Source organism: Triplophysa rosa, linkage group LG20 (genome assembly GCF_024868665.1).
Source record: "Triplophysa rosa linkage group LG20, Trosa_1v2, whole genome shotgun sequence".
In the NCBI taxonomy this organism is placed as follows: Eukaryota; Metazoa; Chordata; class Actinopteri; order Cypriniformes; family Nemacheilidae; genus Triplophysa; species Triplophysa rosa.
Genome location: NC_079909.1, coordinates 12,129,315 through 12,153,944, shown reverse-complemented (window position 1 = coordinate 12,153,944; position 24,630 = coordinate 12,129,315). Strand labels below are relative to the sequence as shown.

Genomic DNA, 24,630 nt, shown 5'->3' with positions numbered 1-24,630 from the left:
TGGCTCACAGGGACACGGGTTCAAGTCCGACTCGGGTCATGTCCTGATTCTACACCCCGTCTCTTACTAGGGTTGTTCCGATTGATGATACTATCGTGTATCGACGATACTCAGACATATCGGTGATAGTTGATTTCTTATACGATAGCTGGCTGTTTATAACAATATATGTTACAAATTAATATTACAAACGCGCATTGCGCATTTCTTCGAGCAAGAGATCTTGCAATGTACGCGGCTTAGGCTTTTCCTCGCGCCAGAGAGAGTTTATAATGTGCAGGGTTTGAGTTTTCCGCGCATGAGAGAGCTTGTGATGCGCGTGGCTCGGGCTTTTCCTTGCTAGAATTGCTATGCGCGTAAGGGTTTAAAACCAGCGCATGAGTTGTTCCCGTTTGGCAATCAAGTAATAACAGCCCACGCGGGCATCAATGACGCATTTGGATTAATGATATTGACTTACAGCAAGTTTACTTTCTCTCGTTTAAAAGGTTGCGGTGGGAAGTAGGGATTTCGTGCTGATATTTTTGTACAGCAGCACACTTTCGAGAGATAGTTTGGTTTTATCCAACAGTTCTATTTACAAGAAATTATTAAAGTAGGGATGTAACGGTATCAACATTTCACGATACGATAGTACCTCGGTATGAAGACTACGATACGATATTTATTGAATTTTGTGCAGGAGAAAAACAAAACAAATGAAGACTTGGAAAAATGTGGCATAAGTGTTTAGTAAACAATGACTGAACAAAGATCACATTTATTATTTTTAGATTAGGTCATTTTGTCTGCAAAGAACAGTAAAGTCAGTAAGAAACAGGAACTAACATAATAACATAAAAATGTATAACATAAAAATTTTGAGAACATGAAACATGAAAAAATTTACATGAAAAAAGTTTGAGTTGTTTGTCAACTTTTAACAACTCACAAACAGTCAGGTACTCATCTCATTCACTGCTTCACTCACTGCTATATTTTTTTGTTTTGCTCCTCGTATCTTCATGAAACTTTTCGGGGTGATGATGTAACACATGGCTCTTCATATTAGTCGTATTCCCCGAATTGTACTTCACCGCAGTCTGGCAGTGTCTGCATATTGTTTTTTGTCTGTCCGTCACCTTTTCTCCTTTCTCGTTTCTTGTCACGGGAAAACCGAAATGCTTCCACACATCCGATTTATAATTCGCTTTAGCTTCAACAATTTGTAAATCCGTTTCTATGCCACTAGCGGCATCCGCCATTTTCGCTCAACTTTATCTGTAGTGGGCGGCAGCAGAGCGCAGAGGATGATGGCACGCATGGGTTGATGGGAATTGTAGTTCCCGCTACCCTCAACTCGCTCCATTCGGCTGAAAAAACTACACTTTGCCTGGAAGATCTATCGTCATGCGACCACGATAATATCGACAAGATTTGCTATCTCGATACTTTGATATTTACAATACAGTTACATCCCTATTGGGAAGTAACAAGGTTGCCAACTGCACTGAACTTACACTCTGATAGAATGCTAATTTCAGTCACACATGAGCATTTTCTAGCCACGTAAGCTTCTGTTTTTGTCCAAAAATCCAGCTTGTCATAGATAAGTGCGTAAATTGCCCGCCCCTCGATACTATCGTGTATCGGCGATCCACAGGCTGGCGATAGAACGATCTGACTATAGAGAATATAGCCCAACACTATCTTTCCTGTGGCTCAATGGTTAGAGCATGGCGTTAGCAACGCCAAGGTCATGGGTTCGATCCCAGGGATTGCACATACTTAAAAAAATAAAACAAATGTATTCTATAATGCAATGTAACTCGCTTTGGATAAAGGCGTCTGCCAAATGCATAAATGAAAATGTAAATGTAAAGCACTTCACTTCAAAGCTCTCAGAGTCATCGCTCAGGTAAGATGTTGCAAATGTCAAGCTGTTAGAAAAGTGACAGCGACGTGGGGTGTGTTAGTTTCTTATGTACCAGAAATGTGTTATAGTCAGCTGATTTCTGTCATTCCTTTTACCAAATACCTCAATGTATCGCAGAAGAATTGACTTTTATCCTTTGAGGGTGTTTTGGAACTGAATATTTCCCCAAGCAAGCAGGGTAATGCACCAAAAGTTGCATATGTCAGCTAGTGTTGAAAATCATAGTTTCACTGTGACACTAAATGGTTTCAATTCCTATTTTATATTGTACTAAACATTGCGCTTGATGCCTCAATCTTTGTCTCCTTGTTGTGGATTGTCGCTTGTGTTTGTACGTTTGGTTAGGGGAGCGTAGGGGTGCCGGAGAGGTTATGCAATGCTCATCATGGCTCGACTGCCTCACAGCCCTTGCGCAACTTGAATGTCAGCATGTGTCGATTTGTTTTTTTGTTTAATGAAACTGAAGTTCATCTAGTCCGTCTGGCAGTCAATTTTCTGTAACAAGTACACATCAAGAAAGCTCACTTTGAACGCAAAGGTCACGAGAGTGACAAGATGTTAATTCAATAAAAGCGACCAGGATGGATCGGAATGGCTGCCTTTTCCTTCCTAGTGCGGCAGACTGGGTTAAACTTGTGAAGCGTGTTATTAGCATGGAGGTTGTCAACAAATACGACTGCAGAACTAGAAATATCACACGAGCGCTCCGCCGCCTACACCAGTGCAGGGTGGTGTTTCTTTCCTAATGTAGCTAAATTTCCCTACACTCATGTGGAATTTTTCCTTTTCCTGTCTCGCTGATTTATTTTGTAGGTCTGTAGATACTATTTTCCCACCTTCCACCCCCTGACTTTGTTTCTCCTCTTGTCTGTTCCCTTTTTCCTGAATACGCCCTCTTTCTCGGTGGCTGACGGCATGGAATAATTTCTAAACGGGGGCCAGGCCCACACAGTCTTTTGGGAGTGGCTCGGAATGACAGGCGTACAAATTAACAATCATTTCTCTCTGACCAGTACAAAAAGCTATAGAGAGAAGAACTGTAAAGGGGAACAAGAAAAGGCTAGAGGAAGAAAAAATAAACATGTTTTGAGAGAATGGGTTGGTGTGCGGAAATGTGCGTTAGGGTTTTCCATATTTTGTTTTCCAGCTAAATAGTGATTTTAAAATTCTGCCACAACAGAACTAGAGGAATGCATATTGTCTCTTGTCCGCTGGTCTTTGCATTCACTTGTTTTGTAGACTGCAAGACAGGATCGGAATGCCTGGAATCAGACTAGTTTCACACTTTGAGGGTCTGCATAGCTGAACTCTTACAACAAAACACAAACTCGCACACTCGTGCTCATAAATTCCTGTACAGATCTGGACTTGCTGAGTGGCGCTCCATCAAACATTGAGAGCATTTTCTAGGACAAAACATGCCTGTCCTGTTTCTGGAATGCGACAGAAAATGGGCTTATACCAACAGTATTCTTCAAAAAATGCAATATTGTTAAAAAAGAGTTGCAATCCCAGCTGATTAATTTCACTTGTAACATCTGCTGTTACTGAAGTTGGGAATGATTCAGATTTCGAGGAATGTGCTATATTTGTACCAAGTATTAATCCTTCTTAGCAAATACTGCAGGATCTGTACTTGCTAACAGTTTGTCAGAGAACTCGACAGGCATGGGGAATTAAAAGCCACGCTACATTGCTCTTCTGTACATATTGAGAGGCAGCTATCATTCTGTTTGCCTCTTTAATGACAGTTTTTTTTTGGTGGCAGTAGAATATCTAGAGAGCATGCTAATGGATGAAATAAGCACTATCAAAAGAGCCAAAGGGCTTTTGTACTGAATTTCAGATATTTCGTGCTGATATTTTTGTACAGCAGCACACTTTCGAGAGAGAGTTTGCTTTTATCCAACAGTTCTATTTACAAGAAATTATTAAAGGCTAATAATTCAAATTCAAACAAACATTGAACTGTAATACTGAAACATGATAACCCTTTAAATGCCGCTTGTGAGAACCGCAATAAACCGTTGTATGTTCCAACATTCACTATTCAAAAAGCCAATAATAGATTTTTGGTGCATGAGAACAAAAAATAATTCCAGCCAATTGGCCAAGTGGGTGCGTGTATGTTTGTGTAGCACAAATTAAGCTGGAGGGCCAGACGCAAGTGTATGTTTGCACACAGACATGCATACAAACCTTTCGCATGTTGAACAAACATGTTGTCCCCCTCATTTAGAGTCGGTCTTCCTGAGGCTGATGGGACACCAATAGAGCAGTGAGTCAGACTATAATTAACCCAGCACAGTCAGTAATCCAGGGATCCCCCTCCATGTACCTCATCATGACTTTATTAATAGCTCACCTCCAACCTCGGATATACTCCACCTACCCTGACACCAGAACAGGTGATGAGCATGACTTTCCCCTTCCTTCCCTTTGCCCCCTCACCAGTTGTTTGGATCCACACAAACAAGCGTGAGTGTTGACCAAGTCTTGTCATCTCTGTGTGTACATTTTTTTTTCAGGTCTTTTAGTAGGTCCAGATTTGATGAAACAAATCTTGCAGCCTGTGCTCCGAGTAAGCTGTACCACAATTTTCTCTGACATAGCGGCACTATTTGTTGATATGTTTCACACTTATTAAGCAGTCACAAGGTGGTAAATACAGTCAGCTTTCTCTGCAACACAGATCTTTGTTTCGCACTTCGTCTGTTTGCTCATTTGGTACTCTCTGCTTTGGTGACTGAAGTATTTATCATATTGACACGACCAAGGCAGAGGTGGTGGTTTGAGACGGCTGCCTGATCCTATCACCGTAGTGTTCACACTGAGGGACTGTTTTTGATTTATAGGAGGCCGCCATTGATCAAGGCATGGGGGTGGGAAATGTGGGCTGGTGACTGACCAGTCTGCTTCAGGACAGTTGTTTGAGTCAATAATAGGGTTGTTCCTTCCTATATTGCAAAGCAGGACTGTCAACTATTTGATGTCATCCATTTTGCATGGAAAGTTACATGGGTATTTCCATAACAATCTATAGCTTTCCAAAAATATCAGAACAGAAAAATTGTGTATTCAGCCCATTTATTCTTTTGATGAGTTTCTAATCTGATTTTAGTAATGTTATTATTAAGCATTATTTTTTGTCATTTAGTTAGCTGCTTCAATAGAAACAAATCCAGCTGGTGCTGTTTTGTATTGCTTGCATAAGGATTAGCATGACCATCATTATCACCTTTCCTGATGGCGATTGCATCGAATATTAAGAGGTGAGATAAAAATAGTTGTGAATAAGATTTTAAAATTCTAGTCAGTGTGCCAAGATCATTTTAAGGGTGAGAATGATGCTTCCTTTGGCACTGGTGTTCCAAGTGCAAGTGAGATGGATCTCCTGTTGTGTTTGACTCTAAGCCCATGTGTGTGTGTTTGACACCCTGTGAATGTGGCTTACATTTTCCAATAACAAAACATTTTGGGCCCCTTTTGTTTCTATGTCTGTATGATGTGTTGATGCGCTTTTATATTAAATGTTTATTTTAATGTTGTCTGTCTGATTAACTGTTTTTAACCCAAATTTAGATTTGTGATGTTTTCCAAAGAAATAATCGCAGTTGCTGCGGACCTGCTGTTTAAATGTAGTATCGTGATAGTTCACCCAAAAATGAAAATACTGTCATTATTTACTCACCGTCTTGTCATTTCAATCTTTTATGACTTTCTTTCTTCCGCAGAACACAACAGAAGATATTGTGAAGAAAGTTGGTAACCGACCAGCACTGGCCCCCATTGACTTTTGACACAAGACCAATGCAAGTGAAAGGGGGCCAGTTAACAACATTATTCAAAATATCTTCTTTTGTGTTATGCGGAAGAACGAAAGTCATACAGGTTTGAAATGACAAGAAGGCGAGTCAGTAGGGATGGGTACCGAGAACCGGTACTTTTTTGGACCGGTACATAATTGGGTCGATACCTGAGTATCGATAAGCTTCATGACAAACGATACTGTTATCGATACTTGCGTTGTTTTATCTCTGTGTATTCGGGTGTTAAATGGCGAATTAGAGGCTGCTGCCTGCCTATCATTTTCCATCCCTGATTGATGTCCGAATGGCCGAAGTTTGCTCGACGTAGTACATATAGTACATATAATAAAAAAAAATTACGTGCTTAGAAAATAGTACTTAAATTTATGTAGACCTAAAACCAGAAAGGAAAAAAGAAATACGGTCTACCAGCCAAATAACCATAGTAAATATGTTGAATTACATTATGATGTGCTCCTATGCACATGCTAAGTGCAGTAAGTTGTATGCTAAGGAACACACACGTTTTGTTATGTGGCATTTTCTGTTTGCTCGGAAGCATTTGTAAACTGCAGTTCTGAAGCTCAGCTGTAATACAGAAACTTAAAATGTTTAACATCTTTTCACATCATGTGTTTTTTGCATCAAATTATAGAGTGTAGTATCAATAACAGTATTGAAAAGTACCGGTATCGATATCGATAAAATCTTAACGATACCCATCCCTACGAGTCAGTGATGACAGAATTTGTTTTCCACTTTAAAACGTATTTGTGGACCTGAGGAGTACCCTGTCCTGTCCTCGCAACTAATGAGCATTGGCTTCCTCTAAAGTCTAAAACAAACCACACTCCCACATTCAGGCCTGATGCAGGTCGCAAGCCTCATGATTTTGACAAGAATGCACTAGCGCTTTATGCCAGGAGGAGCTGATCAACATGACTGTTCCCCTCCTTTTTCCAACACACTGTTTGTATTTTCCTTTCCTTCCACTTCTTGTGTGGTTTATTTGCAAAGCATCTTTAACGTTTCCACCAACAGCTACGCCATTGGTATTAGCGTGTCTGGGTTTCCATCATTTCTGTTATCAAGATGTGGCATGGACATGCATGGATGCTGTGTCAGTGGTACAAACTTAATAATTTTCCTGTTCTCAACAGCATGTTTCTCCATTTTGTTAGGTTTGTTCTCTTGCCATTCAGCATTGTTTATTCTGCCATCCATCGTGGAATCCAGAGGGACCCGTGGCTTAGGTTCTATTATGTCTGCTCGTCTTGGAGAAAAACAAGAATGGACCAATGTGTTTGCCATCTTTTGAGAGCCTGTTAGTCTAGCTTCTGTGCTGTTATTGTATTTCAGTGAAAGTTAATGCATTTGCTTTTGAGAGCCCTTTGAGTTCAGGGTAGAATTCCCCTCAAGGGCTCGGGAAAGGGCCATTGTAGCTCCGGGAATGGACAGACATATTTCAGACTCAAATGGCAGTTTTACTAGGGTTCATTACTACTAATGCTTCAAATGATCTTGCATGAATTTGTTTCAGTTCACAAAATGTGACCGTTTTCTTCCACAAATCATTAAGATCCACTGTGTTTGGTGTTGTTTTAACCAACTGCTACAAATAATGAATGGCAGATTTTGATAGTCGCTTGTCTGTCATTCCTGCAGTATGTTGGATAGCTCTGTCCACTGTGAAATTACTAGTCCAAGATCTTGTTTCTCATAACTGTCCACATGGAATCCTGATCAAAACAATCCCTGCCGATCAATGTGGTTAGAAAAATTGTTTGTTACTGTAACCTTATAACACTTGGTTAGGACGCAGTGCTATGCATTATGAATTTTGAATCTGCAAAACGGCACAGATGGTTGTGATGACAATTTTCCTCTCTGTGATGCAGCCAGAGCAGAGTTCAGCGTTGAAGAAACAGTTTGTGCATTTGTCTTGTTTGCACCTGTTCGCAATCCATCTTACCCCCACCTACACCTTCGCTCCAAGACCTTTGACTGAATTTGGTTTGTATTTTTCTTCCATGGTTGATTCGTGTCTTTTATTCTTTCTTTTGCTCCTGCGCCATGACAACTCTTGCTACTCACGCTCTGCTAATGGTGGGTTTAATTGCATTCAACCAGCCTAGTTGTTTACACGTAGATTCGGGACGTCGCTTGCTATCTGTGCAAGCACATGGGGTTTGGCGGCTGAATGAGTTCAGAATATTGTTCATGACATGACAAGAAAGCAAAATCCCAGGCACTTGCTCCATTTCAAATCTTTTAATGTAAGCAGGCTTGTTTTTCCTCTCTTCTTATCACCCTCCCTGCATACTCTCTTTTCCCTCGCTTCCCTCTTTCTGTTGGGCTGTGTGAGATTCTGAGATTGTGTAAGGGATTTCCAACTTCCTCTGGGTCACGTGACTGTAGACAGGGTGTGGCCTTTTCCAGGCAGCCAGGCTGTGTGTGTATGCTGTAGTGTTGTTGTGTCAGAGACATGAGGCTTTCAGTAGATGATTTTGTGCGGATGGTGGGGGGTTGGCATGAACACTAAGACACAAACAATCACAGCATGCACACAGAGACACGGGTGTGGCACTTTCTCCCACCTGCTCCAGTGGACATAAACACGTACTTTGTCCATTTCGAGTTTAGGAAAAATAAAAGAAATATCATGAGAACAGTTTGACTGCCCATGTAAACTTGTATTAGGTTGCTGGTGTTTTTAAGCATGTTGCTATGGTAAGGGTGCACTTGGTGGTTGTTAGGGCATTTGTAGGTTGTCGCTAGGGTATTTAAAAAAATATGTATATACATTTTTTCGCAGATTTGAAGAGTGATTCATGCAATAGCATCTATAATCAATAAAAAAAACATGCCTGATTTTCAGCGTGCAGCTTTAAGCAAAAATGCATTCCAGTTTCACAGAGTATGTGATTATACCAATTCTCAAATAATGCTTTGGCCGACCAGCTTTTTTCTTCAAGTCAGCTGCTGTTTGTTCAAGAATAACTTGGATCTGTTCCTTTACACACAGTTGCGGCTCAAGCCTTGTTTGGTATGCGGCACACTTGTTTTTTGGTATACATAACATAAATCATTCAGTACCATACAATGCCCCACAGACTACGGCATGTCGCAACTTTGTGGTGGGAGGGTGCTTCCCTTCGGCTGAAGGCTGTGTGGGCGCAGCAAGTGTGCGTGTATGAGTGCGAGTCTGTTGGATTGGTGCAGAGCGAGCAGCTGCGTCCAAGGCTCCGCATTCTGCCGCTTTAGTATTCAAGGCAGGTGTGGCTGCAGTCAGAGGGAGGGTGGGCTCAGGCCGCCGCCTTGACACACAGACGGAGTGTTTCACTCCTGACTGGGTCCAATTACACAGCCCCCGTTAACACATACATTCACCACCACGAATGCTCAAATACTGTTCTGTCGTGTCTTTCTATCCACAACGTTGTTGTATTTTTTTTCCTCTCTATATGCCTCATCTGTCAGGTTTAGATGCCTTCCACTCCATCTCGCGTTGTGCTTTTTCATCTCCCGGTACCACTCCAGTCAAAAAATGTCTCACCCTGTCGTCTGCATCCATCTCATGCACTCATCTCTCCGGGCCATGCCCTTTTAAAAAAAGACAATTCTTGTATACTTTGATGTACACCCTCCATCAGCCTTTTCCGATCAACCCTCTCTTTCTTTGGCTGCCTGTCATCTGTTTCAGCCAGAAGTTATTTAGTTCTCGCTCTCCTGCAGGGACCCAGGGCAGTTGATGAATGAAAAGCTGAAACATAGGTGCTGGGCGAAGGAAACACATGGAGGCATTGCAAAGATGAATGGGCTGTCTGTTCTGCAACATGGAGCCGTAGTTGGGGTCAGGGGAAGGGGGAGACAGTCACCGATTAGGTGCCAAGACTGGTCATCGCTCAGTAAGACACTCATTAAAGGGTTAAATATTACAGTATTAAATACACTTGCTACTGGGCATCTGTTGTTTTCCTAACATTAAAAAATGAGAGTTCACAAGTTGCCAGGGTGGCGGTGTAGTTTGTTTGTTTGTGCACTATTTGTCTCACTCTCCCCAGGGAGCTAGTGGTTGCCTGTGAGGTCTGCAAGGCATTTTCCTGATGCATAGAGTTTTTTATATTTTTAAAGAAGCTGATGCACAAAAAATATTGTTTGGGCTTTAGTATGCTTTGTTTAATCTGCTCTCCCTCACCTGTCCTAAACCTCATTGGACAAAGACCTATCAGGGGTAATTTAATAGCTGTCTCCATCCGGTTCTCTGCCTTTAATTATTGGGAGTGCATCAGACTGTTTGATTCTCCCCTCTGGCTTTGATGCCCGGACTGGCCTACGGCTCGTTGTATCTCTCTGCAGAGGGGAAGACATTTTTAAAAAATCCGCCACACAGCTCTCTGCCACATGCATTTTGATAGGTTCGTTGCCTAATTACATCCGCTTCCTGATTAAAAATACATTAAAATTACCACGTCGTAAAGAACAAAGGTAGCATTATTCTTTTTTTGGTAACGGCTGACAGACTAAAGTCAACATGTCAACGTAAGTATATAACGGGAGTATTGTCATTTTTAGACACTGACAGCATGAGGCTGCCTCGTCTGCAGGGAGCTGAGATGTTTCCCCTTTCAGATGTGTGCTAACCTGCGTGTTTTAGTCTGAAACTTTTGAGATGCAATGTAGACTGATGAGTCACCCTAATAAAGAAAGCGAGAGAGCCCGAGTGAGAGGGCGGAAAAAAGGCAGAGGCAGCAAAGGGTCTGTGCTGCTGCAGAGCCCCAGTAGAGTGGAGGCGGCTATCGGCCTTAAGGCCTGCGCTGGCACAACTGCTTTAGGACAGTGGAGGGAAACAGATGTGGCCATGATCTACATCTGCTACGTACCAGGCGACTGCTCATACGCTTTAATCCTACAGCAGTGCCTCTCTCTTATTTCCTCCCTCGCTTGCTTCACATCCTCCATTTACCCGGATGCTCCCGCCCACTTTTCCACTCCCCCGGTGTTTGGTCTCCTCTACTTCCATCCTGTGCTCAATCCACACTTTCAGCCATAGTAATACAACTTTGGCTTTAATCCTCTCAGTGTCTCACCATTCTCCTTACTCTCACACTGGAATACGGAGTGAAAACTGCTTAGCGCACCCTCTACTCCCTGTACGCTGTCACACTTTGCACACAGATTTTAAGACTTTGGGACCCAGAGCAGTGCACGTTTTGTCTCTCTTATCTGACACACCAAGTTCAGTTTATGAAGCTTTCTTCTAACAAACTGAGGTCTTGAATGAGGTTTGTTAAATACGGAAGACTTACTAAATGTGCAGAGCTGTGGGTCCCAGGATGAGGATTAAGGACCACTAATGTGGAGTATCATCAGCGCTGCATTTTCGCTAAAATTTTTAAATCTGTGTCTGTTCTACGATTCTGTAAGCTGTGACTTTTTATAGCAAATACATTGGAAAATGTTGAATCACAGCAAGGTTCACTAGGCCATTGTACTTTATTATTCATATTCATACATCTATTTCTGTAATTTACCACATTTAAAAAATACGTGAAAATACTGTTAAATAAAACAGTAAAATTCAGTAAATTACAGTTTATTGTAATTTTTTGTCTCGTACCTAATAAAGAGGTAAACTTAAAAAAAAATGCATTGTATGGGAAACACTGGTCATGGTGAATACGTACGTAGTCACATTCGCAGGAAGTAATGCCACTCTGACTCCTCCCTTGACGTAATTTTGGTATTCTGTTATCTGTTGTTGAAGACTGAGCTTTCACTGTAGGCTTTCTAGCATTTCTTAAAGGTGTATAATATTTTTGTAGGATCTATTGACGGAAATGCAATATAATATACAGTACATAACTATGTTTTCAGGTTTATAAAGACCTTACATAATGAAGCGTTATGTTTTAATTGCCTTAAAATGAGCTATTTCTATCTACATACACTGTGGGTCCCCTTAAATGGAATTCACTATGTTGTTTCTACAGTAGGCCTAAACGGACAAACTGCTCTACAGAGCGCGTTTCGTAAATACGTTATCTCCTGGAAAGAAGCGAAAACGTTAAGCCATCTTGGCTATGTATCAGCCACCGTAGTGGGTAGGGGTGAGCTGTTGGTTGCAATTTGCAACCTCACCACTAGATGCTGCTAAATTTCATACACTGGACCTTTAATGTGCAGTTTGTACTTGCAAAGCCAAAAGAGTGAAGTTAGAAATAAATAGACAGCAAAATACATCCATTGTCCATCTATGGACCAGCTTTTAGCTTTTTTCTACATTATTAAACTGTCAACTATATTGTGACAGCTAACAACCTTTGGACCTAATAAAAGTGCATTTTAGTTTAAATAGGCTCTTTGGTTGCACATTCACTGCACCTGAGCATAAGTGGGTGGGGGTTTATGTGCCTGGCCTGTTACGCTTGCTAAACCAGCCTACAACCGTTTGTGTTTCATTTTGATAAATGCAAATAGCTCTTTGGGCTGAGCTCATTCCCTAAATGCATTGAATGAAAGCTCATAGCATTTAAAATGATTTGTTAAATGCCCTGCTGAGACTGTGTGATAAATTGCTCCATTTTTAGGCGTCAATCAGTGTGACTGTCAGGCATTCACACAAAGGGTCTGCTTCGATTATGCTCTTGGCAAATGAGTTATCATCTTGTGGTATTTCTCGGAGATCATGGATTGTTTGACCACTCACATGTGTAGTAAAATAGCATGCAAAAGTTGCCATTTTATTAGTGGTCTGTCTTTCACCATAAAAAGACGTAGCATGATTTTTGTATCTTAACATGGTTACAGAGGCAGTAAAGGGTGGAGCAATTTGCATTGAAGTGCGGTTTTTGCACTGCCATACCGGTCTGCCCTCACTGTTACACCTGCCTAAATTAAAACGTTTTGGGAACGTTTGCATTGTATTTGCTTTGTAAAAAGAAATCTTTTTACACCCTTGGTCATACAGCATGGCAAATTGTACTTCTGACATGTTGTTCACAGTGTTAACAGAAACTACACATTACGTGACAACACTCCGAATAACAAGGAACACTTAGCAACTGGGTTACAAAACACTGGCAACCACTTAACATCATGATGGCAGATTTTTCATGGTGAGGAACGGCTCGCATTCCACAGAAAATATAAAACTGGAGATAAAATCGGACACTTGTTTTTAACATGGCCTGAGCAGAAGTGCTCAAACAGTTTATGTGCTCCGCTAATCTGAAGGCTTGGTAATGGCCTCTTTCAAAGACTTGGGCAATGGATGACATTTGTTTGGAAACACTGTAGAACTTGTTCTTGTGGCATTTACACATTCCAACATTTACAGACATTGTTACATTAGTACTGATGTTAGAAGTAAACTCAATACAATAATCAACTGGTACATCCATACACGTAATGAATGGGAATACACTGACCAATGAAATTGTTTGTAAACTCAAGCTTGACAGACCGTCAGCTGCTAGGCTGTTATCATTTTGAAAACTCAAGTAGTCATTGCTATCGGCAGATTAGCAGTTCGTTCATTCAGTTTAAATACAAGACGGGATTAAAGAATCAGGTCACTCAACCTGGGCTGATGTGTGTGCAAGAGAGGATAAGATAATTCATTGTACAGTGGCTGAAGCTTGACCCACACTAGAGCTGAAAACACTATAGGAGTGGACAGTAATCCATTCTGGGTTAAAACCCACCTCTGGGCTTTTCAGCATCCAGTGGTTCACTTCTCTTGGCTGCCATCAATGAATATATGTGTGATTTAAAAAAAAAATTCTTTGTAGGGTTTATACGCGAATCCCTTTCCAAAATTAAGCACACATCAAAGAGTGACCTCCATTTTTTGTATTCTGTGTACATAAGAACACCCGATGGAGTTGGAAGCTCTCCTATCTCACATTAACACAGACAAGACCCCTTATCTCTCATATGGGCTGTTTTTGTCTTATTCTCTCTCTCTCTCGCTCTCGCTCTCGCTCTCTCTCTCTCTCTCGCTCTCGCTCTCGCTCTCTCTCTCTCTCTCTTTTTCTCTCTCTCTCTCTTTCTCTCTCTCTCTCTCTCTCAATCTCTCAATCTCTCTCTCTATCTCTCTCTCTCAATCTCTCTCTCTCTCTCTCTCTCTCTCTCTCTCTCAATCTCTCAAAATTTCTGCTTCTTCACAAAACTTAGAAATGAGGTCACTTTTTGTACTTTGGATTTTTACATATCATACACATTTTTATGTGTACTTGTATGCCAATTGTATCCAGCAATGTTTAAACGCTAGAAATTCTCAATTTTAACCAGTGTAATGTGCCTTCAGTGCCTTCATCACATGAACATGATGCCATTCCGCTTTTACAGTCTCAAAAGAAATGTAGAAGTTATTGTTGTGCTGCGCTGCGTTACCCCATCATTCAATTCGACAAATAAAAGGATGTATGAGTAGTAATTTGCCATTAAACATTGATGTGATCAAAGGTAAATGTTACAATACGTTATTTCATATTCATCTATTAACATGATTTGTGATTGATTTCCAAGATGACAACTGTCATCATTCCGTGCTCCTTCACTTTTGTTTTGTTTTGAATATGTAACTTCTAGATGCCAAAATGACAATGTCTTTCCTTCTTTATTCCAGTTTCTCCTTGGTGCGTCTTGAATCTACATCCCCTTGCTGCCCCGCTGCTGCTGTAACATGTCTGACCACAATCATCATCTTCAAAAACACTTCCTCTGATGCATGTTCGCTCTCTACACGAAAAGACAATTCTACTCTACATCCGGTTGCACACACAGCAAGGCCCGTTGAAATTGGGAAAAGCGTGTCTACTACCTGAAGCGTTCCAGTCTTACGTTTACAAGCTGACAGATCAGAAGTCTCGCGTCCTGAGGTGTGACTGAAACTCAACGAGTCAAAATGGCCAACAACACCGCGGACCACCCGCAGGGGAACTCGGTTGTTGAGGTCGACCACGATGGGGAGTTTGGCTGCTCGACAATGCAGCTCCGCCAGCTGATGGAACTCCGCAGCGGTGAGGCGGTCTCCAAGATAGCTGAATGCTATGGAGATGTGCAGGGGATCTGCCGCAGGCTTAAGACATCGGCAATCGACGGTAAGACTAACTGAAAACCTGTACCCACACATGCATGAAATTGGGACATTGTTCTTTGTTGCTTTGTCTTTAGTCTACTTATTTGAGTAGAGAGTCTTGGGACACAGTCTGTCACTCAGAAAGCCTGTTTTGGGGATTAGATTTAGTTTACACCTCTTGATAATTAAACATTGTTCCCATTTCCTAATTTAAGCAACTGTTTTATGTAGTGCCAAACTTTCAAAAATGTTTATTCTGCAGTTGTTATCCAGAATTTATAACTTGTTTTTGTTAGGGATGGGCATTTTTAAATAATTTCATATTCGAATATTTGAGCTAATAAAAACGAATATTCGTTTATTTAAATTAAGTTAATAATGACGTAATTTGTTGCGTTTTTGTTTAGTCACAATTTCACAGCTTATAATTATCATTAAATATTCATAACACATTAATATTATATCCTGTATATAGGTTTTTTAATGTTGAAAAAAAACATAAAAACTGCATTTAAACCTCTGCGAAACAGTATAATAAAAAAAGAAAACGGACAAAACAAAACGCAATGTATATTGACAGCCTGTGACATATGGTTATCTTGTTTATTTTGTTTTACATGTTCTTGATAAGAAAAACAAGCATATAGGTCTATTTTACTCTGGTGAAAGTCTGTTCAACAAGCAGTGGAGAAAATGCGCTTCTCTTCTAACTCCCAGTAACAAAACCCAGATCTGACAAGAATATCTGGCTTTATTGTTTATAATGTTAATAATAAATAAAGCAAACGGGCTTGATACCTCCATGCCGACTGTTAAGATCCTAAAAAATACCCAGCAACAAACATGGAGCCATAGTGCTTGATTCCCTGATTACGTGACTGTCATCTGAGGAAGATATTTCCTGCTGATCAGCACCGCATAAATATTGTTATCTTTGTCGTTCACGGTCAGTGTCTGTCTTGTTTAGCTTTGCATTGCATTTGCATCAATAAATAAGGTAGGCCTATTTATTTCAACTAAGGTAATGAATCACAGCGCGTTTTAAAACAAACAAAAAAAGCATCCGTGCATATTTATTTACAGGCTGTCACTTGAAGGCGACGACCCTATTTGAACTTCTAGAAGGAAAATTCTGGCTTTTAGGTATGGAAAAAGCTGCCAGTCTTATGTTAAGGCCAAATTCATTAACATTAGTTGCAGTGAAATGTACGTTTCAAGTTGTCTAAATTAGCATTACTTAACATATTTTTAACAAACGAATATGCATTTACTAAGAACAACCGCTTTGAACAAGTTATGGTAATAAATAAATTATTGTTAATCATTTAATATTACATTGGTATTTTTATACCTAATGTAAGTAATGTTAATGAATTCTGTGGCTCACCAGTTTTGAAACACTTTAATATGGTGATGTGAGCCGAGTATAAAACGCGATCCGGGCAGTGTAAACTTAAAATATTTAAACTAGCTTGTGATCTGAGTGAACAAAGATTTAGGAACACATACAAATCATTTTTTATATTTTCTGTATATTATAAAATCATTACAGATGAAGTGAAGAAGCGTTAAATAAGACGTGACAACTCTAAGGTCTTCTGAAGCGGTTGCTTAACCTTGTGGTGACGCAGTTTTATTCTTATGAAAAATACAAATATTCTAAAAACATTTTTAATATTCGAACATTCCAGCACATCCCTAGTTTTTATAGGGCCTAAACTAATGTTCAGAAGTTTAGGGACCACTTATTAATATTTTATTATTTCAGAATAATAGTAAACTCATTTACTAATGTAACTATGATGCAAGTAAAAAAATGACTCAAAACTTATATCATATATAGAGAGATGTTTTTGCATCTTCAGTATCCCCACAAAGATAGCAATGCCAGTCATTTTTGACCTTGTGGGGACATTTTTGGTCCCATTGAGGAAAATGGCTTATAAATCAAACGGAATGTTGTTTTTTTGAAAATGTCAAAATGCAGAAGGGTTTGGTTAACATATCTTTAAGTGCAGCAAGAGATTTTGAGTGCACATTCTCCGTAAATGTCAATGTAGGATTTATGATTCAGTTCAATGAAAGAATATGTTAAATCTCAGTTATTCAACTCTGCAAGACACTACTTTTTAAGATTGAATGGGCTCAGGGAATGAGATGCTTGTATGACCTTAGTAATGGCTAATGTAAGGACTAATAGTTGAAACCAGAAGAAGAGTCTGATTATTGAGCACAATTAGTTATTTCAATGTGTGAAGTGATGCTGGAAATGACAAGATAATTTTGCTCTCAGGATGCGGTCGTGCCTTTCTTCATAGGTCAGTCGCTGGCACAGGAGTTTGTTTACTGTGAAACCTTGCACGGTTATCTTGATTTGATTTGAGGGCATTAAACGGCATAACATTCACTGCAGTGAGGGTGACATCGCTTATCAACAGGATAGTTGAATTCTTATGTTGACCTTTAAAAATATTTGCAAGCCACTGTTGAATAAGCAACCCATTTTTGAAAACGAATCACCTTCAGCAGTATTTCATTATAAATGAGCTTGTCACGGCATCAAGATTATTTCACCTTCGTCAGTTCAAGGTGAGATTGGTCTTTGCTCCCTAAGAACAGCGTGAGCACGCAAAGCAAACACCAGTAGGCCTGTCATCTTCCCCTTTGGCATATGGACTCAGTTGGATCATTCTAGCATTGAAATTTGCTCCACACCATGTCCTTAATTACATTTTAGATCATCGCTCTGTTCCATTTAGTAATGAAGGGACAGCTGTACAGACTTCGCAACACAAGAAATGACTCATTTTATTGAAGGGAGCATAAATTATGTTTTCTCTTTTACCATTAAATGCAGGAGTGGGTGGAAAAGCCAAAACCAAAGTAACATTTTTTGCTATTCAGTTTAGGTGCCACGGAGATGTTAACATTTTTGACATTATTTTACAATCCTATATTGTGTCATAAACAAGTTAAGTCTAGGGCACAAGAAATAAGCCATCTATTCTGCTGCAGCTGTCCATTTGGTACAGAAAAAAAAGTAAAAATATTAAAATTGTCACTAGAGGCGTATTGGCTTGGCACTGGCACTTAGCTCTTGTTGCATACTTGGCTTGGGAAGAAAAATGAATCATCACTGGTCTGCTGTAATATTTTTTTGAAATTCAAACCTCTCCTGTTTGCATTAAAGCATGACACGGACTAAAAGCAATAGTCCATCCCAGTTATCGGCTCAATAGACATTTATTGGTCCTGTTGATGGTTAGAATATATGCTTTGGCCTCTAAATCATGGCATTTGTGTTGAAGATAAAGTCAAAGAATATCTATGTGTTATCTTGGCTTTTAGACTTTGCTTTTTGTTCTCAACCACTCCTCAAATTCTATGGTAAATCAATAAAAGCTGAGTTCACACCCATGACTTGCTGTGGGTGTCGTTCGTGCACATGTTTTTTTTTGGGGGGGGGTGATTTGAGCCTCGGTGTGGGGGTCATCCTTGTTTATTTGGATAAATGGCTAAAATTTGATTTCTCGAACCACAAACTTCACAAAGCTTCCTGGTAACAGAGACCAGCTTCTGACAGCCTCCAGTCATACAGAGACCTCAAAATAACTTAATTTAAAAATAATTTTAGCCGTCAGAAAGATTTTATTAGTGATGAACAATAATTACATTTTTTTAAACATTAAAAGACCTTTTGAAGGTATTTTGTGTGTCTAGTCTCTAACAATTAGTGGTATTTGAACATTACTTAGACATTACATGCAGATTAAAACCTTTGTGTGGCTTTTTAAAGATCTATTAATTTATGTTTCCATTGAAATGTATCTAGGTTGTAAAGATGTCATTTTAAAACGCAGGATAAAAGCATAGCTGGTAAAAGTGTCATTTAAATACACTCTGTTGTGAGTTGCCATGGCAGCAAAAGTGAATCATAACCCACTGTTAAGTCCAATTGCAGGTTTGTCTGCATAGATTTACTGATGGTCAAATAATGCTGATATTTTTTTCTCATTTGAGTAGCTTGATGGAAAAGCTAAAATGCTTGTTCTCTGTGCTCCATGCCATCCATCTATACAGCAGGCCTGAACATTCACAGAGGGAGGAAGAGCATTTTATGCGTTAGATGGATAAAAACATTTCCTGAAGGTTTAAAATGCAATAAGTGTTTGTGGATTTCTGTTCTAAATAGATGAAATGACTATACACACAAAGAAATACATACATACTGTAAACGCATTGTGTACTGTAGGGTGGAAATCCTTACATTCCTGACATCAAGATGAACACTTCCTGTACCTGACAGAAAGTTAGATTGTAAAGTAGGCTTTCCTGTATACTTGGAGCACATAGTAAGCTCGGTTATCCGAGTGAATTGTATTCATCTGGAAATATTGTAAAATGAAATTTGCCGCATTAATAATCCACTTTTTATAGCTTTTTATAGAGTCCACTTTAAGTGCCATTATAATACCTACAGTTTGTCATAAAAGTGAAGGTAACATTTTTTTAATATTCTTTTTAAAAATGATTATTTTTATATTTATATTTTTATAATTCTTATTATTATATTTATCTATTATTTATCTTTTATACAAACCATACTGGCACTGACTTGTCAAACAAAAAACCTGAAACGCATTGTTTTACATTGAAATGCTTTGTGATGTCATGTGGGAAAACTGCAGGATTTGAGTAACAAATTGATCTCAAATTTAAGCAGTTTAGTTGCAGTGAAATAATCACCAGCTGCACTTTGAGGCAAAACTCATGCTATAATAAGCTGAAGAAGTCAAACTTAAATGTTTTAACTTAAGTGCGTAATTAAAACCCAAGCACACATGGTAAATTTCAATTCAAAAGACATTAATAATGATTTCGTACTTTAATTAGTCGACACAATCTTGGATGTGTCTGCAAAGCGATTCATGAGATCCAAAGAGACTGGCTGACAACCATTAAATATGAAATGATTGCAAGGCATGTCCAATGTTGTTTGCACTGTTTTAACAGCAAAATAGAAATGCTATCATCGCTGTGATGAAAATGTAAATCAGAGATATTGGTAAACAATATTGAAGTGATGAGTAAACTGTGTAACACATGCAGTAAACTGGTGTACGTCTACGATAGCAAGTTTTCATTATGCATTTAACTATCATTAGAATACATTTGACCAGATTTAAGCCAATGTCAGTGATTTCTTTCTTTCCAATATCAGTGCAGAAATTACTAAAAGTGTCTTGAGGATTTTGTGTGAAATGCTATGATTGTCAATGAAATGTGAATCAGAGATATCAGCAACAGCAGCTGCTCTATGATCCAGTCCTTGCATAGGTTAATTGATTCACTGTTTAAGTTAATGACAGCATAATTTTACAAACAAACGCCCTTAGTGTGAACGACAGACGTCACAGAGAAATCAGGTGCAGTGATGTGAGGGAATGATGAATGTGCTGCTTAGAAAGAAAGAGAGAGTTTGTGTAGCTGTAGGGGGTGTGGCTGGCTGTGCTCCATTTAGCCACAGCCCTTATGCTGTCCATGTGTTGTGAATTCTTCTCTCACCTCCCATCCTCCCAAGCGAAGAAAACAAAATGCTTGATTTTTAAGGTGGAATCAACCGTTTTAAAGGAACGGTGAAAAATGAAACTTTGGTTATGATTTCTACCCTCATTCATTGCGATCCAAACCCAAATGCTGTTGTTTTTGTCTGTGGAATGCAGACAGTAGTGACGGTTCATATCGACCACAGATATTAAGCAGGCCAAAAAGCACAAAAAAGAACCATGTATATCTCATCAGTCCTACTTCATGCTATTTTTAGATGCTTATTTGTCAGTAACCATCTATCACCTGTTAGTAAAGTGGATCAGTTGTTGTATACTTTTTCTTGTGACTTTTTTGTTTCTTTCTTGTGAAGCCAGCTTAGCCCTATTAATGATCTTCTCCATTCCCCTTACACAACCATCACCTCGCAGCATCCACTTTCAAAGCCTCCGCTTCCGTCACCTTGACACCAGCCCCCCGGCAACACTCTCCCAGCCATAGATGTGACTGCAGTCTGGAGGCAGTCAGCTCCTGTTAGCATCTAGCAAATAAACACAGAAAAAATATTTTGCTCTCTCTGCTTGATGATTTTCTGAATTTAGACCTTATAATTAATATGCGATAAGATGGATAGTTTTTTCCTGCTTCCTTGTGCTTCCAAGACCCGAGCAGACAGGCCTGTTGTTTACCTCATTTGCATGGCTGTTGAATGGCCAAATTGAAACCATTGTTCTTGACAGGGCCGGGTGCCGTTCTCTTGAAATGTTCAAGTGGTCATTTTGTGAGTCAGATGTTTTGTGGGAATGTACCTGGTGCCTTCCTGTTACTGAACAAGAGGGCATTTATATAGATAGTGGATAGAGAGTCAATAGTGAGAAATTGGCTTTTAAAAACAACATTTAGACAAAATGAAGAACTCGGGATGATAAGGAATGTCTTTGAAATGTTTCCATTTCGACTTGATATTCCTCTGGGAGGGCCGGGATGCTTCGTCCTAAATCTCAATCTCGTAAATGTCGAAACATATACAAATCACTCGCAGGCCAGCCTGGAATGGACTGCAGCAAGAGATAAATTGATGAAGAGAAATAAAGAGAGGGGCAATCTCTGGAAAATCAATTCTGACCTTCAGCTTGTTTAAAGTAGAGGGCAAACAGAGGTTTTAAAGAAGTTTTTAAGCTTTTAATCAATTGTTGTTAAATATTTAACGTTTCATGATTTCAGTGTAATAGACACACTTTTTACAAATTTTTTTTAAATTTGATTACTAAAATTGAATTGAACTTTTAGAGTCCAAAAATAAAATGGATTTCATAAAGTCGTATAGGCTACATATTTTAAGCCCAGGCACAGACCAGTCAAAGCAAACAAATGCGTCACTTCTTGCAGCCGCTATAAACGATCCAGTCAGGGTTTGCGCATCGGCAAATGCAGAAATATTAATGATCATAACGTAAGGAAAGTGGAACACATATGCCGGTTTTAGCTACATTAAATATTGGATATGAACAGTTTGATTTATAGACTACATTCTTTAGTCTTTAAAATGAATCACATAGGCCCTACGTAAAGTTTTTGGACCGCCTTCTGGGCCATTCTTAGTTTTAGACTAGTCGACTACCCGGTTACAAAACCTTCGTTTAAACGATGGTCAAATTAGTCGTAGCGCACACCCCTATCTAAAATCTCAGCTGCATGCTTTCTGATGCATCCCCCTTGGAGAGGCCTGTTGTAGTGTCAATCAAGAACATGCTGGTCTGTTGACACAGTCTGGATCTATTGAGGAATGCGCACATACCGATTCTTTTATTGCATAATAATATACTTAGCAATACTGACAGTTCTTCTCGAAGGCCTGCTCTTTGCACAAAGCACTTTATCCGATCGGTCTTGCAGTTTGTGATTGAGGATTGATTGTTTACAAGGGACATCTTGGCAGGAAAAGAAACCTTAAAGGGATAGTTCACCCAAAAATGATTTTTTTTTTCATCATTTACTCACCTTCTTGTCATTTCAAACCTGTATGACTTTCTTTTTTCAGCAGAACACAAAAGAGGATATTTTGAAGAAAGTTGGTAACTGAACAGCGCCCTTTCACTTCTATTGTATGGATGCAAAACCAATGCAAGTGAATTGGTGCTGGTTAACAACGGATTAAACATAGTATTTCAAAATGGTTTTTGTGCAATTTCTATTTTGCCTAAACCCCTCCCAAGCCCTATGTACTTGTTTCTGGTTGATTAAACATAAAGTCTAAAACTCATTCAATATTCTGGGCTTGTCGGCTACAAGCACTCAACACTGATTAATTGTTCCACTGCTCCTATAAACCTTGACACGCATATCAATGATAATCCACCTGAAATGCAGAAATATCTGACCGTGTTTATTGTTTGTGTGCTCAAAATAATAACCGTATGAAGGTGTACGATTACAGTTTCAACAGCGTCTGCTGCAAAATAGACTCTAGCTTGGATTAAGGTTGTCAAAGCGTGTTAGTTCTAAGGTTTATGGGTTCCACCCAGGCATGCTTAATTGTTCTGATATTAAATAAAGCAGGGTGTGCTATTAGTCAGGCTGGTTTTTGTCTGGTTTTCTGGTAAGCTTTTTGCAAATCATTTTGTTTTTTTAAATACCTTAAAAGTTTGTTTTGTTCATTTTGTACCATCTCATATTTTGAGGGGGCATTAGAGGCCAAGTGTTGTACCCCAGAAATTACTTTTTGTCACTACTATAGATGGTTTCAATGCAGCAAAACAATCAAATGTTACTGCGCGTGCGCGCATTCATGGACTGCCCTTAACTTCCGGTACACATTCGCAAACAATAGTGCCTGTAGATTATTTCTGATAACAAGCAAAAGAAACCGAGAAGTACAGTTACTTGGCTAAACTTGCCTCTCCAATATTTTATATTTACCAAGCTCAATAGCTAGATGTCAATGTCTCATACGGTCTATTTACAGACAGGACCCGTTCAACAAATCGTTTATTTAATGAATCTTCGTGTGCGTCCAATGAAACGGTCTATTTTCATTTTTTTACCTGGCACATTAATAGAGAATATCATTGATTCATGGTCAAATGTGTTCAAGATTTGCAGATTTCACAGTCTAATCAATGTTTTAATAATTATTTTTGTTATTTTTTTGTAGGACTCTCTGGTGACCCTGCTGATTTGGAAAAACGCCGCACAGTGTTCGGTCAAAACTTAATTCCCCCTAAGAAGCCCAAGACCTTTCTTCAGTTGGTGTGGGAAGCTCTCCAGGATGTCACTCTCATTATTCTGGAGGTGGCTGCCATTATTTCCCTGGGCCTGTCCTTTTACCACCCACAAGGGGAAGGCAGTGACAGTGAGTTGCTGAATTAAAGTTTTCGGTCTGTTTGAACATTGTTATTGTTAGCCTTTCTTAGTGCTAAACCCAAGCTACGTAAGAAACGATTATCCAAACAATGCTGTTTTTAGACCTTCAGACTTGTTCTTTTTATTGTTCAGGGACCAGTCTTTTTAAATCAGGATTTTGTAAGTGACTCAATATTTCTTGGCATCTTACATTTCAATAACGGCTCCATTTGGGACTGTTGTTCAAAAGAAGTTGAATTTGGCTGTGACTGCAGGCTCTTCCTATTATCCATATGGCTGAAGCCACACGGCTGACCTTAGACAGTCATCAAGTTCTCCAGAAGGAAATTAGGTCAATGAAGTGTAAATCTGCGGTAAAACTAAATCTGGCAAAAGGAAGCCTTTCTAAAGAGGAGACACCAGTAAAACACGAGTGTGCAGCTGCTGTTGATATTGCTTTGACTTTTAATGGTCTCTGAAGGTTATATGAACCTCTTTAAATGTTATATTGAGCTTGGACTGGAGAGGGAGAGATATTTTGTATCGCAGGATGTTTGAAACATATAACTTGTCTTTAAATTGATTTCCTCTGTGTTTATGTAATTCCAGACTGCGGTCAAGCAGCTGGAGGTGTGGAGGATGAGGGTGAAGCTCAGGCAGGCTGGATCGAAGGTGCTGCCATCTTGTTTTCCGTCATCATTGTGGTGCTGGTGACGGCCTTCAATGATTGGAGTAAAGAGAAACAGTTCCGTGGGCTGCAGAGTCGGATCGAGCAGGAGCAGAAGTTTACGGTCATCCGGAAAGGGCAGGTCATCCAGATACCCGTGGCTGAGATTGTCGTGGGTGACATCGCGCAAATCAAATATGGTGAGTTCATGTACTGTATCATACTGTAACTTTATTGTTTAGTTTAGGTTCGCCTCTGGGGCCCG

General features: G+C 39.5%; 1 protein-coding gene across 5 annotated transcripts in view; it reads left to right on the top strand.

Moving 5' to 3' along the window:
* Positions 1-24,630, top strand: part of atp2b4 (ATPase plasma membrane Ca2+ transporting 4) — a 67,136-nt gene that overhangs the window by 18,713 nt on the left and 23,793 nt on the right. For all 5 annotated transcript variants that reach the window (XM_057362496.1, XM_057362493.1, XM_057362494.1 and 2 more), the window contains exons 2-4: positions 14,357-14,831; positions 23,511-23,708; positions 24,308-24,565. In XM_057362496.1, the coding sequence (XP_057218479.1) occupies positions 14,636-14,831; positions 23,511-23,708; positions 24,308-24,565 (652 nt within the window). In that variant the 5' untranslated portion in view covers positions 14,357-14,635. The remainder of the gene's footprint in view (positions 1-14,356; positions 14,832-23,510; positions 23,709-24,307; positions 24,566-24,630) is intronic.